This window comes from Glandiceps talaboti, chromosome 9, assembly GCF_964340395.1.
Source record: "Glandiceps talaboti chromosome 9, keGlaTala1.1, whole genome shotgun sequence".
Taxonomy (NCBI): Eukaryota; Metazoa; Hemichordata; class Enteropneusta; family Spengelidae; genus Glandiceps; species Glandiceps talaboti.
This window is the reverse complement of record NC_135557.1, coordinates 17,061,949-17,077,753: the sequence shown is the minus strand read 5'-3', so window position 1 is coordinate 17,077,753 and position 15,805 is coordinate 17,061,949. Positions and strand designations below refer to the sequence as shown.

At 35.5% G+C, this 15,805-nt stretch overlaps 1 protein-coding gene across 1 annotated transcript in view; it reads right to left on the bottom strand.

The window, feature by feature from the left end:
• Positions 1–9,131: 9,131 nt before the first annotated feature.
• Positions 9,132–15,805, bottom strand: part of LOC144439887 (protein amalgam-like) — a 47,037-nt gene continuing 40,363 nt past the window's right edge. The window contains exons 4-10 of the mRNA XM_078129118.1: positions 14,241–14,543; positions 13,494–13,671; positions 12,248–12,348; positions 11,682–11,821; positions 10,830–11,019; positions 10,008–10,115; positions 9,132–9,340 (exon numbers count right to left, since the gene is read on the bottom strand). Of these exons, the coding sequence (XP_077985244.1) occupies positions 9,246–9,340; positions 10,008–10,115; positions 10,830–11,019; positions 11,682–11,821; positions 12,248–12,348; positions 13,494–13,671; positions 14,241–14,543 (1,115 nt within the window). The 3' untranslated portion in view covers positions 9,132–9,245. The remainder of the gene's footprint in view (positions 9,341–10,007; positions 10,116–10,829; positions 11,020–11,681; positions 11,822–12,247; positions 12,349–13,493; positions 13,672–14,240; positions 14,544–15,805) is intronic.

Sequence of the window (15,805 nt, the reverse complement as noted above, 5' to 3'; positions counted from 1 at the left end):
CCTACCTACCTACCTACCTACCTCCCTCCCTACCTACCGACCGACCGACCTACCTACCTACCTACCTACCTACCTACCGACCGACCGACCGACCGACCTACCTACCTACCTTCCTACCTATGCAGTTATCATTATCCCCTGTCCTGTATAGAAATAATTAAAAGGTTCATCGGTGTACAACTGACCGTAGTTGTAATATCTACTTACACCAGTATACCCTTCAAATTCAATATATTTTATTTATAGAATGTGATATAGATGGAGCACATTCAGTCTTTCTGACGACGTATATAGTAACTGTTCAATTCATCATGATGGCCCGATATTCTATTATCATATGTACCCTTTGTATTCAAATGAGATAAGTTGACAGACTTATTAGATCGGACCATTCCATGACAAATCGTTCCTTTCATGTGACGTCACTGTCATTTGTCATTTCAAGGACAGCCCGTTGACCCACTGAAAACTGAAAACCACAGTTATTATTTTAAAAGTGTGCAATGAACTGAAACTCTTGTAGTTCATGGTTTTCCCGCCTTTCTCTGTCTGTACGATTGTAAAACGTCCCCTCCCATATTTTATTTCTATTTTCACATTTCGTATTTATTGCAATACCAAACAACTTGTCATTTTGTCTAGACGTAAGCTATACTTTCCTTTGGTAAACACCAACAATATGACATCTCGATTTGACAGAAATGGGAGAGGAAAATGATAGATAAACATACTAGTAGATAGATGTATAGATGGACAGACAGACAGACAGACAGACAGACAGACAGACAGACAGACATACATACATACATACATACATACATACATACATACATACATACGCACGCACGCACGCACGCACGCACGCACGCACGCACACACACACACACATACATACATACATACATACATACATACATACATACATACATACATACATACATACATAAACGCATACATACATACATACATACATACATACATACATACATACATACATACATACATACATACATACATACATACATACATACATACATACATACATACATAAACGCGTACATAAATATAGACAAACAGATTTGTGTTGCTTTTTAAAAAAGAGTTCCAGTTGGCGGTTCTTCATGGTTGAAGGTTTGACACAATAAGAAAGTGTTTTTCTCGATTTCTCGAAATAGCCAATAGGCATTTGGGACCATGGTTCATCGATCGTTTGTACTTATTGAACTTTTCCCCTCTATCGGATGACCATCGTTCATGTCTCAAATGCAAAGTATTTTGGATAATTCAACAGGTGGTAACATTTTCATAAAAATCTTTCTGATAAATTCGTCGCCCAATTGTAGAAAAATGCTGATAGTCCAGAAGATATTCAAAGTTGGTGTGCGTTTTGAAGTGATAAATAACTCCTACGTGCCATCGTTTTAGCCAAGTCGTGTAGAGAGAGGGTATAAATCTCCAAAACTGTCACAATTTCGCTTTGTCGGTTTCCTGGCGGAGTAATTAATGCCTTTCTTGGCTTTTGTAGCAGTTTGGGGTCACTGGATCGGTCAGCTGTTCTACGTTGTTTAGAGAACGCATAAAAATGGAAAATATGCAGAGAGTAGCAAATGTCGATAAAACTTTATAATGTTAGAAAAAAAATTCTGGTAATAAAATCAGCAGTAGTGGTGGTGGTTGGGAGGACATATTTATACGTTTTCTAAACAGACTTGGCGAAGTCACTCTGAAAGTTTGTCGACTCGTGGATATACCTGAACCAACTTGAAACGCTTCGAAACACAAGAATCATTTCGACCGCTGGGGGTTCGTATACGCAACCCACTCGGACCAACAGATGTCTATTTCCGACCCAATGACCAAATACAATTCAAGATAATTAACTTACTTTTAATGCATATTATTTGACTGCCTGACTGATGGGTTACCAAGACAACGGTCAGTAAGTCAAAGCTCGTCATCATTATACATCATCATCATGTCAGCTTTCTAAAATACAGAATAGGATGGTAGATGTACTTGACCTCGATTTACGGGAGTTTATGGTCTTACAGAAAGACCTCGGACAGTGATACGGAAAGCAGTCGAAAAAAAAGCCGAAGCCTCTCGGGTTAGCACTCTCGGGACCGCATTCGACTCTATAGGGCTGCCATCAGTCACACTGTGGTCACAGTAAAGCAGAAAAGCCCGGATGAGTAGCAGCTAGACCGTGGATAACCTACCCTGGGAGGGGAATACTCCCATAATAGCTGCAGGATATAGTATTGGAAAGGATAAGACGGTCTAAGAATGTGCCGCCAAAATGAGTTTAACGTTTCATGAAAAAATCCATAAGTCTGTACCATGGATCAACTTTTCCGCGGAATAATTTTCTATACATGTAACAATAACGATAGATACTCATTTTAGTATACATTCTATATTTAATACCATAAAAAATGTCGAAACTCCTGACCGAATGAAAGGTAAAAATACATTTTCAAAAATCTGTATCACCATCCGAATTACGTCCACTGAGCTAGATAACGTATATGAATTGTCGGCTATTATCATGATTATGTGGAGTGAGAAAATGAAGCGCGCCACTAAATCGAAAGACTTCGACTGTGAAATCCTCGTCTAATAGTCAGAGTGCCGACTCTGAATCTGCACATACCGGTTTCAGCCCCGTTTGAGCCCCGCCGCTTCCACGTGTTTCTGAATGGCTAAAGCCCTTTACCAAGATTTGAACCACAATTGTGCCACAGTTAACCCAGCTATATAACTGGGGACCTGATAGGAAAGAGATGTCAATGTGAATACCTTAAATATATGTGGTTAATTGCATATACTTCAACTGATTGTATTGCCCAGAGAGATGGGGATGTTGGCCGCTATGCCAATAAGCTTATAGGTCCGTGTTATAATCGTGAAGCGGCTTGAAAATTTGAACGCGCTGCAAGAGATTGAAAACTCACGATATCTTATTAATCATGCACATCGGGAGCAAATAGATACTAAGTTCTTGTAAACATTGAAAGTTTTGAGTGAAAAATACACATCGTGAATTTAGTGCAGTAATGTGTCAAATAAAATCATGCTACATATGTGCTAAATGAGATTGCTAGAATATTTTATCTGAAAAAATACGTTTATGTTCAAATGAAATTCTGTCAACAATTTATTTATAAAGTATATATTTTTTGCAGGTACGTTAGGTATTGCTGTTGAATTGTCCGACAAGCAATGCAACACACGTAGAACCCATAAACCTATCATGTCAGTACTTTTAATTGAAAAGACTTATTGAAGTCATTTTATTTTTGTATTGAGTTACATTATTATTGATAATTCACTTTTGTGGTATTTATTTTTAATGAAAATATGCAATATTCATAATCGATACTATACTCCGCAACTCTTGCGTTCACACAGGGTTCATTAATACACATCATTGACATACACACGTGTGCAACATCTCTCTTCTCCGTCATTATTGAAGATGATTTATTTTTGAAATTATTATTGATAATTCAACTACCTTTGTAGTATTTTGTTTTTATAAAAGTACTAAATGTTGATAGCCAATAACCACTCAACCCTCGTGTTTATCAATACATAGCGTTTGATAGACACAAACGTGTGCAATATATCTCCGTCTCATCTCCTCCTTTACTAAACATTAAATTAAGCTGGTTTATTTTTTTATTACATGAAATCGTTTTAATTTAGCAATTGTTGTGGTACTGTATTTAAAAAAAATTAAAAGTACAGTATACATTGTAGGTAACCATTCACCCGACGCGATCACCAAAGCTAAGCTAACTTAGCATAACAGAACTTAATATAGCATAATTGAGCTAACGGAACCTAACATAAGCTAACCTAACCTAACCTAAGCTAATCTAACCTAAGCTAAGATAACCCAACCTAATGTGACATAAGCTTACCTAATCTAACATAAACTAACATGACATAAGCTAACCTAACCCAACCTAACATGACATAAGCTAAGCTAAGCTAAGCTAAGCTAACCTAACCCAACCTAACGTGACATAAGCTAACCTAACCTAACCTAACATAAACTAACCCAACCTAATCTAACCTAACATGAGCTAACCTAACCAAACCTAACCTTACCTAACCTAGCCCGACATAAGCTAACCTAACCTAACCTAGCCTAATTTAAGCTCAGCTAATCTTACATAACATAACCTAATTTAACATAAGCTAGCCTAACATAAGCTAGCCTAACCTAACCTAACCTAACCTAATCTTACATAACATAGCCTAACATAAGCTAGCCTAACCTAACCTAACCTAACCTAATCTTACATAACATAACCTAATTTAACATAACATAGCCTAACATAAGCTAGCCTAACCAAACTCAATCTGACCTAGCATAATGTAAGTGAAGCTAACCGTACTCAGCACAACATAGGTTAACCTTTTGGTTTTTATTCTTTTTAACTGAGAATAGGTTGGAGAGTTCTTGAACAAAGTAACAGTCACAGTCAAAAGAGTTGATGATGCATTGTAGATTAATGATCTCTGTCATATCTGTATGTATGAGAGGAAAAATGCATTGTATATTAATGATCTCTGTCATATCTGTATGTTTACGAGGAAAAAAACACCAACACATATTAATTCTCTAATATATTACTATTTAATGTTCTTGGATAGCATTGGCATAATGCCTCAAAAGTTTTGAAGGTTAAGTACATTATCACAAAGGTGCCAAGTTCAAATACACCCCAATGTTGATAAGTACACCATCACAAAGCGGCCAAGTTCAAATGTTGCTAAGTACATCATCACAAAGCAACCAAGTTCAAATGTTGCTAAGTACATTATCACAAAGCTGCCAAGTTCAAATACACCCCAATGTTGCCAAGTACATTATCACAAAGCTGTCAAGTTCAAATACACCTCAATATTGCCAAGTACATTATCACAAAATTGCCTAGTTTTATACAATCTACCAAATATGAAGCACTGAAATGGAAAGACAATTTACAATTTACATTTTAAAATTTCTATAACAAAAAATCTCCATTTATTTTCATTCTTATATAAAACACATGATTACTAAAAAACAAAAACTACTTCAAAATGGTGAAACAAAACCAACTGGGGGAATTCGCACTTAAAAACTCTGAAAAAATTCATATATTATATAATAAAGTACATGTACAGTATTGTAAAAAAAAATAACAAAAAAATATGCCAATGGTGCTGTAGGACAACTGCAGTTGATGGTTGGTATGGGCATGATCTTGTTGCTAGGCATATTTGCATAAATTTTTGGAATCTTTACTAATTTGCCTACCCTTTCCAGTTTTCACAAGTATGTGTTTTCCAGCTCTGTCAGGGGCCATCTGTTAAACCTGCACTAGCTGCAACTAGGATATATTTTCCATCTAGTAACTAACGATATGTTCACTAAAAATCAGTCACTTATTTATTAAAAAGACATTGTATCTGTTAACTAGTGGTCAATTCATCTGTAAATAGTGCAGCAAGAAGTTGAAATTGTGATCATCATTGAAGGCACTGATTTTTTATGACAGATTCAAAAAATCAACTTTATTTGATTTGATTTGATTTGATTTACTGTACCATATAATGTATACAGTTACACAAAATATGTTCACCCACAGGTGATTCAATACTGTACAGGGTTGTATGATATTATGAGTAAGTATTTTATCCAACAAATAATTTTCAAAGTAATATTCCAGTTGCCGCTGGTGCAGCTTTAAGCACTGCTGCAAAAAATGCTGGTGGTTATATAATGATGCACCATGTCATTCTGCCCTCCTGAGAAGGTCACGCTAATAGGTGAGGGAACGCTGGCACATTTTTGTTGTTTTGGGTCAAAATGAAAAAAAAAAAACTTTCTTGGGAATCATCAAAGTACAGGACATGGGAACAAGAAATTCTGATGTGTCATGAGAGAAATAGGTGTGCATCAGTGCTGTGTTAAATCAACTTAGAGGCATTACACAAACATTCTTGTGAATCATATAATTTCTTAACTCTCAGAAAACATGTAGGGGGACCCAGGAATATTCTAAGCTTGCTACAAAGAAACCACGCTGTTTTACAGCCGTGGCAGAACAAAAACTAATTTTTTTTATTTTTGTAACTCCTAAAAATTCTTTGGAAGACAGTGAAAAGATTTGGCACATTTTCTAATTACCTCTTCTGTAATTTAAAATTGAACTAAATAAAAAAAAACCCCGAAAAACCAAAAAGCCCATGTTGGAGTAAATCCAGTATTAAAAAGACATTCCAGCCAATTCTTTTATTTTACTTACTACAGATATTTACGAAACTTTTAACACACTTCTGTTTTACATAAAGATTTTGAAATAGCATGCACTATTTACATTACACAATAGATCAACATGATAAACAAAAAGACATATGCCATGAAAAACAACCAGTCGAATAGTGCGCCCTCTAGTGGTAGAGTGCGCCCTCTAGTGGCAGAAGAGTTGATATCATAGATTTACTTGTCAATCACACAATACTCTCTACTTTTAAGCTATATTCTGTAAATCTTGATATTTTTTGTGGTCTTTAAAGGGACACAGTCTGTAACTTTAAATGCTTTTTTGTTGCATACTGAAAAAATCAAAATGTTAGTCCAACTATCAAAAACATATCAAATAATTTGGTAGAACTTCTTATAAATATTCAAATGTGGACAGCGCCCTCTAGAAAGTGAATGAAACTGATTGTATAATGGCGGTTGCCCAATCAAAAGCGTCCTCTCAAGAAATATCTTTAATGAATGGTTACACCGACCCCACCTACTTTTAACTGCCGACCCTAAACTTTTTTATGCATTCAAGAAAAAAATTATAAAATCGCGAAAATTGTGAAGTCTCGCAAGAAAAAGTGGATGCGAAAACTGACATCAACTTAAAAAGACACTATAAAACTGTTCTTCCAATCTGTAATGGCTGTACATCTGATAAGAAGAAACCAATAACACAGAGACCATATGGAAAACAATAGAAAACATAACAACTTGAACTAGATACTCACATATGAAAAAAAAAATATATATAAAACAAAATAAAATAAAAAAATCTACCACCTTACATATGGTACAAAAGCTACCTACCCCACCTATTCTAAAATTGAGCATAATCAGAACCACACAATTTTATTTTGTTAGGCCTAAATGTGATTTTTTTTTGTAACTTAATGTTCACAGAAATCAGTGTATCAGTGACAGACTGTGTCCCTTTAATCTTCCATGACAGTACATCACTCATTATAATACATAGCAAAACATTAACAAATCCCAAAACATTGTTAAATGAATGTATTTTCACATCTTTTTCAATTATCAGTTATCCCCATAAAAGTGTTAATAACATAGTAGTGGCATATCTAACTACCGTAATTACTGAAAATATAGATCTTACACAGTGTCATCAAATTTCTATTTCAAGTTTTAAATGTCTTGGAATTTTCGACGTACTTGTAAGACAGATAAAAAGATATCGTATATGAAACTAACATAACATACATAATTGCATAGTCAGCATTAATTCCTTCAGTTCCCAGTTTATGAAATTAAATTTTTTTAATGTTAATATTCTGAATACATTGTCTCATGGCTATGAATTCCCATAAATCTATATTCCCATCCCTTTCTGAATTAATTTTACTAGACATAATTCATTCCAGGAAATTGGGACATTTTCATAAACTATGGGTTCTGGAGAATCATTTCATCATTTTACATCACTACAATTACTTGCAATTTCTGAGAAACATCAAGTTGATCTTGTGCCTTTATAGGATATCTTTGCTGTGGTCCATTGCATGATGGGAGTCAGCAGAAATAATATATTCATGGTTACACAATGAATATTCATGACTCCTGAGTGCTTATTCCCTTCAGTACATCTCTCATAAATATTCATGAATGATCATGACATGCATCTCCAGAACCCATAGTTTGTTAAAATACCTGTATTTCCTGGAGTGCATTTCCCCTTTAAAATGTGTTTTTGAGAAGGAAGACACATCTATTTTTGAGAACTTTCTGACCTTCATTTTGCATTACTTGTTCAGTATTACTTTGTATTGGGTTTTGGTACTCTCCAAATTCATTGATTGATTGAACTGAATTGTTGAAAAAAAAATGTACAGGTATCACCCAAAAAATGTTTCTCCTTTCTTCTATGGTTGTAAAAATAGTATTTAACAGACAGAATGTCATGCTGTGCAGCTCTGTGGCTATCTTCTTGAGGCACTGACTTGTTGTAAGAAATTCCTGTATCAAACATATTCGGTCCTGTATTTTCAGCACTAGGAATTCAACATGCAGCCCTGTATTTTCAGCACAGCAAATTCAACGTGCAGCCCTGTATTTTCAGCACTGCAAATTCAACATTCTACCCTGTACATGTGTATTTTCAGTACTGCACAGTCAACATACAGCATTCTGCACTGTATTTTCAGTAATTCAACATACGACCCTGTATATTCAATACTGCAAATTCAACGATGTCAGTGCTGTATTTCAGTACTGCAAATTCAACAAACAGCCCTGTATATTCAATACTGCAAATTCATCATACAGCACTTAGCCCTGTATTTTTAGTACTGGACATTCCACATTCAGCCCTGTATTTTCAGCACTGTTAATTCATCATCCAGCCTTGTATATACAATACTGCAAATTCAACATGTAGCATTCTGCCCTGCATGTTTAGTATTGCCAATTCAACATACAGCCCTGTATTTTCAGTTCTTCAAATTCAACATACAGCATGATACCTTGTATGTTCATTACTGGACAATATGTTCAACATTCAGTCCTGTATTTTCAGTACTGCAAATTCAATATTCAGTCCTGTATTTTCAGTACTGCAAATTCAACATACAGCACTGAGCCTTGTTTTTCCTGCACTATGAATTAGAAATTTCAGTCCTGATTTATAATATATCTGTTTTACAGCACATATACTGCCACGTTCATTTAAACCCTCATAGATCTCTATCTTACTGTCTACAATTCTAGTCTACTTTTGTCCTTGTACCTCATATTTATAGCCCCTCCCTAACATTACCCTACAGCATGCACCCTCCCAGTACTGTCACTCCCCCCCCACCCCTGTGTATATTTCTCTATCTCTCAAAATAGTTTATTGTACAACCCAACCCCTTTCTGTTTCCTAAACTCTCAAAAAGGTTCATTTATCTGGATTTTGAATCAAATCTAATAGCTGTTTAAATTACAGGATAATGCTTAAGATGATGGTGGTTGCCAAGACAACAAATGATATTGATAACCTGGAAGATGCATCCACAACATTGCCGGCATCATCTCCTGGAATGACAAAAATTAGATGCATTAGCAATATGGATGATAGATTTTATTTTTTACTTCATTATTCTTATATTTTACATCATTATTTTTACTTTATTATTGTGACATTTTGTCTATATATTTACTATACCATGCTTCATAGTATGTTGTATGTAATAAAGCATGTTTATCATTCTCAATTGTTATTTAGTTCACCTATAAGTCACCAAGTTCAAGGAGATTTACAAGAGGAGCTGGACAGGTATAAATTGCCAAAAAAAAAAAAACACTTCCAAGTTTTAAGTTTTAAACATTTCAGATTGGTAATGATGCATCCCTGAAACACCAATAAACAAATAGTACACACTAGCAATTAGATTGAATTGCATCTAAGAAAATGGTCACCCTTAGTAGAATGTAAAATTTCCTTGCATTATATAATTCAGTATTGAGCAGTGCCACACTTTTTCTACTCCTTTGTCAACTTTTTCCAGTCTTGTTTCTTGCAATTGTATATCATATATGTGCTAGATTTGGTTTCAATTGGAAAATGGATCTCAAAGATTCAAGTGGACAGGATTGAGGCATTACTATAAACATCTACTGACATATGGCCTCCGAGTGTACTATATTAATTCAAAGGCAATTTAAGATGAACAGAAGAGCAGACAATTTAAATTATAATTACCTTGACCAGGTTTAACATTTTTAGTGACAAGTGCAACCTTTCCAGTGGTTTTAGTAACACTGTCCTTGGTAAAGATCACTGGTGGCTCTGGTGTTGTTTTTATGTCCACTGAAAGAGATTGACACAGACAGAATCTATTAAGGAATTCCCTTACCAAATTATCCACACATCAAAGCTACATCATCCATACATGGTCAGGGGTGAACAAATCATTTTGTGAACTGGTGGTCCCCGCACCAGTGCCTTAAAAAATCAAGTGGTCCTGCTGAAAGAATTAGTGGTCGCAGGTCCCAATAATGTGAAACATTAAATCTTACCTATGAATCTGTATATTCAGACAACTTTTTAACATAGTTATTAACAGTAAGGTACTGGTCCGACGGACCAGACAAGGTAAAATTTGAGTGGTCTGCCCCCAAAAATCGTGAGTCCCGGAACCAGGACCACTGGATTTGTTCACCCCTAATGATGTATACATCAACCATACAAGATGTATGTATCAAAGATACATGATGTATACATCAAACCTACATTGTTTGCTGAATGTATACATCATGTATGTCTAATGTATATATGGTGTATACATTCAGGTCCCCTGATTTGCTAAGGGTTGATATATTGGGGTATTAGCTATTCTAATCAAATTCCCTGTAGCATAGTTGTTTAGATACTAGGGGATATTTCTGTACCAACCTTTTAAAACTCAGGGTGATTGTTCTAAAGATCGATGTGAAGGGTACACTGTATCACAGTTACTCAGCGGTTGTCTTACTTACAACATGAGTCTATATGTAAATAGTCTATATGTAAATGGTTACTTACCATTTGGTGTGGTGAAGTGAAATGTAGATTTATCTCCCTCTCCATAGGCATTCACACCCCACAGTCTGACATCGTAATCACAACTACTTGTCAAATTATATAAAGTAATTTGTAGAGATGTTGTATCATATGAGGGTGAGTAGATTTCTTCCTTCCAGTCATCATACTGTGACCTTGTGTCATTGCCAACCTGTCAAAGAGTGATTGTCAAAATTGAAAAAAAAAATATTATAACTGTGACATTTAGATATTATTCCGTAATATTTTTATTCGTTCAGCTGAGGAAAATACAAGTGACCTAAAGGGTCTTGTCACTATGAGTTGCTAGAATAGCTGTAAAATATTTAGGGAATACTTACCACACTTAACAAAACACTGGTAGGGAACCCCTGTGGTAAAGTGGTTGGGGAACTTGGGTAGATTTTACCTACGCCCTAAGTAAAAACAGCAGGCAACCCAGATAAAGTGAACGGAACGCTGGTAGATTTTACCTACATGTACTTACTGCCCTAAGTAAAAACAGCAAGTAACCCAGGTAACATGAAGGGAATGCTGGTAGATTTTACCTACATGTACTTACTGCCCTAAGTAAAAACAGCAAGTAACCCAGGTAACATGAAGGGAATGCTGGTAGATTTTACCTATAGACTTACTGCCAGAAGTAAAAACAGAAGAGAACCCAGGTCAAGTGAACTAAGGGCTCAGGTAGATTTTACCTACTTACTGCCCTAAGTAAAAACAGTAATCAACCCAGGTATAGTGGCTGGGGAACTCAGATATCTATACTTATTTCTATACTTATGACTTGATAAACAAAATTACAAAGATCATTAGCAGAATCGATGTACTCACTTGTACCAACTGTCTCCTGTACAGTACTCTATATTCTGTGATAGGAGCACCTCCATAATGTGGTGGTAGCCATACCAGAGTATATTCATTACGTTTCAGTCCATTCACTTTACTATTAATAATTGGTGCCTTGGGTTGACCTGATCAATAAATAAATAAATCACATTAGATATATGAAAAAAATATGGAATTATTAAAGCATTGATTACTTAAAATGTCTGGTGTAACTGGAGTCCTAGGAAAATGTATATAATAATAACTTTTATTACACAACTGTATCATCAGTAAATACAGTATGGTAAAGACAACAACAACAACAACAACAACAACAAATTGCCTGGGTTTTTAATATAGTCGGATAGAGTAGACTGTTGAGGTAGGAGTGGTATGACATGCCTAGAAGCCTTCCTATAAGGCCATCAAAGAAGTTTTAGACATGAATTAAGGAATGGAAAAAACATAATGACAACGTCAACAAGGAAGAAAGGACAAGCAGCTCTACAATACCGGTAATTGTGTTCACCGTCTCAGTTTATATGTCCATGATAAAAGTAGTAATTACTTACCACTTATTGAGATTGTAAGACTTGATCTGCCTAGCATATTAGTAGCTGCACATTGGTATTGTCCAAAATCAGTGCTTGGTATAAGCCTAGCAATAGTGTACCTGTGAATTGAAGAAGTAGTTAATTTAGGCCAAGTTCCAATTCGGCTTAAAAAAAATAATTGTTTGGTTCCAGTTACCCGACCCCGACTAGCTTTTCACTGCCGATCCTAAAGTTTTTTTTATGTATTTGAGAAAGAAATAATAAAATGGCAAAAAATTGTGATGTCTCACGAGGAATTGTGAATGTGGAAGCTGACATCAACATAAAATGACAAAATAAAACTGTTCTTCCAATCTGTAATGGCTGTACATCTGATAGGAAGAAATAAACAACACAGAGACCATATGGAAAACAATGGGAAACCTGAACTACACACTCACAAAAAATATATAACAAAAAAACAAAAAAATCTATCTAACCCACCCATTCTAAAATTGAGCGTAATCGGAACCACACAATTTTTTTATTAGGCCTAAGGTTTACAATTATGCTGTGAAAAACAGTTGCCTGGCAAAATAATAGGAAATGCTGGTCCACAACAAACATTCTACACAATCATTACGAGAGAATTTGGAAATGAAATCCTGGCCCTTAATGATATGGTTTGACATCTTTCAAATCAGACTTTTGTCAAAAAACAAGTCTTCCAAGCAATGATGGTTTGTGTCCAAGTTTCAAATCACAATTTTGTAAAAAAAAAAAAAGAAAAAAAAAAGAAGTCTTCTGTGAAGGCATAGCCCCCAACACAATATACTTGTCTGGTAAGAAGGTGAGAATTAAGGTGCTACAATTAGATGGTAATCTATTAAAGTTCATAACATTGTACATGACAACATCCACTCACAAGAAAATTGACAATATTCAGCTTGGTGCAAGTCAGGGACTACCGGGGTAATATTAAAACAAGGGAGTGAAATGCTTTGATCAGCTTGTTTAAACTTGGTTTGTCGGTGGCAAAGTGGTTAAACCACTTGCCTCTTACCATTGTGGTCGGGGTTCGCACCCATTCAGGGTTTGATTAAATTTACCATGTATGCTCTGAGTAAGAAGACTGACATCCAGTTTGACTCTACTGTACAACACAGGTTTTCCCCAGGTACTCCGGTTTCCTCCTGCAATAACCCTGAACCAAATGAGCCTATAGATGGGAGTAGCTCCCATTGCTTATCCGAGAAATTAATAAATGAATAAAGTTATAACTTACTCGCTTGTGAAAACACTATTTCTTTCAGCACTGACAATATCATTAGTCAGGGTAACATTTCCTTTATACCATGTAAACGTTGGTGGTGGATTTGCATGTGCAACACAGCGTAGTTGAGCTCTGCTACCGGGTCCCATTCGTATGTCTGCATCCCCTATTACTCGTAAAGTGGGCTTATCTGTAATCATATTAATCAATAGCTATAGTCCGATTATGGAAAGACAAAAGATTTCATAGTTTGGATACTAGGAGTGCTGTTCACAAGCCATTTGGCAGCAAGAAATTAGGGGCAGGATTAAAGACTAGTGTAACAGCTTTGACCAAAATAATGGCCAATATCTTAATCAATTTTCCAATGTTCAAAATATTGGGCGATTTTGTTGAAAGTGATCAACGCTTAAAATTCAACTTTGGCCAAAACAATGGCAATTATTTTTGTAATGGCCAAACTAAAAGAATTTAGTTTTTTATAATACATTGAACTATTGATTTTGCATCCCTTATTTAGCTGGAGTATGCTGTAGTATTAAGAAAAGACAGTTGTATTAAATTGAATTGAAATTTATTCCACCAGAAAAGAAATATATACACCATCTTTGAAAGCAACTGGAAAAAGATTTGTGGTGAAGGCCATGGAAATGGTTTCCGTAAACTTGTATCAAAGTCCATGGATTAGAAATACATGTAAATTAAGACAAAGTTAGGGGGTACAATCAGAGTTTCACAATAACAACAACAAATACTTACATTGAACAACTAATTCTATTTCCTGGGCATCAAATTCACCGTATCCGTTATCAGCAGTACATTCATAAATACCCGCATTATCTCTGTGCAAACTATCAAACACCAATGTATCAGAGTCCTGACTTGTCCCTCCTTGGGGAAGTTCACCGTCATGTCGAGTCCAAGACACTCTTGGTGCAGGTACTCCACTGGTTACACAGAAAAGTTGAGCAAATTCTGTTTCGTTGAAAATCCTTTTCTTGGCATCCACTGAGTCCAAGCGAGTAATCTCTAATGGTTCTATCAGATCAATTTTAGCGGGAACTATTTAAACAGAAAGATATGAACAAATGTAATACAATGTGACTGACACAAAATTGTCTGAATATTATTTGGCATGGTCAGTGATGAAGAAAATGTCCCAGTTGCAGCCCGTGTAGGTTTAAGCTATCATTTGGCAAGTTGACTTTGGTTACTATGTTACCTAGTCTAGTTCCTATACAGTACCGTTACCATTTATACCTCCACTCACAGTATAGTCAAAGTCGTGACGCTAGAAGTCCTGAGTTGCAATTTAAAATTCATCCACAGCCACCCATAGTCATTAACATCATGTCTTTGTTAATCAATAACAAAATTCTAACCAACAACACAGTACCTCATAAAGTTAGTGTTTATTGGGCAATTAACTGTAATGTCCAAATATGGTATATTTGTCAGCTCAGGATGCTACTTATACACTTTTTATAGTCACTATAGCAGCCGGGGTTCATTGATTGGATGAACAACTTTTTGTGCTGATTTAAGGGACTTTGACCAGACATGGTTTACCACAGTTGGTATCCAGACTATATGTAACCTAGGAGCACTTTACTTCTGAACAACAAAACAGAATCGTGTTTGAGAAGAGAGTTTTGTTTACAGTTCAGTCTTTGCAATTACAAATCTGCTCTTACAGCACAAATGGGGTTACTTTGGCATTGCACTAGTGACAAGATTTTTTACACACACTTCAACTTAAACTGCAAACTAAGTATTTATAGAGAGGCCACACACATGTACTGAGAAGTAGACAAGTAGACATTTTGATGTGTGTCTTACATACAATTACTATTCAATTTCTTGGTCAACACTATAACTTCTGCTCTACAATTGCTACACATGCATTACAATAGGTGTGCTTGATAATAAGTCAACCTTCTTGTTCTATTTTGACCCTTTAGCATGAGGTAAAATGTTATTACAGGTACTGAGAATAAGTCGACCTTCTTGTTCTATTTTGACTCTCTAGTATGAGGTAAAATGTTATAGCAGGTACTGAGAATAAGTCGACCTTCTTGTTCTATTTTGACCCTTTAGCATGAGGTAAAATGTTATTACAGGTACTGAGAATAAGTCGACCTTCTTGTTCTATTTTGACCCTCTAGCATGAGGTAAAATGTTATAGCAGGTACTGAGAATAAGTCGACCTTCTTGTTCTATTTTGACCCTCTAGCATGAGGTAAAATGTTATTACAGGTACTGAGAATAAGTTGACCTCTTGTTCTATTTTGACCTTCTAGCATGAGGTAAAATGTTATTATAGG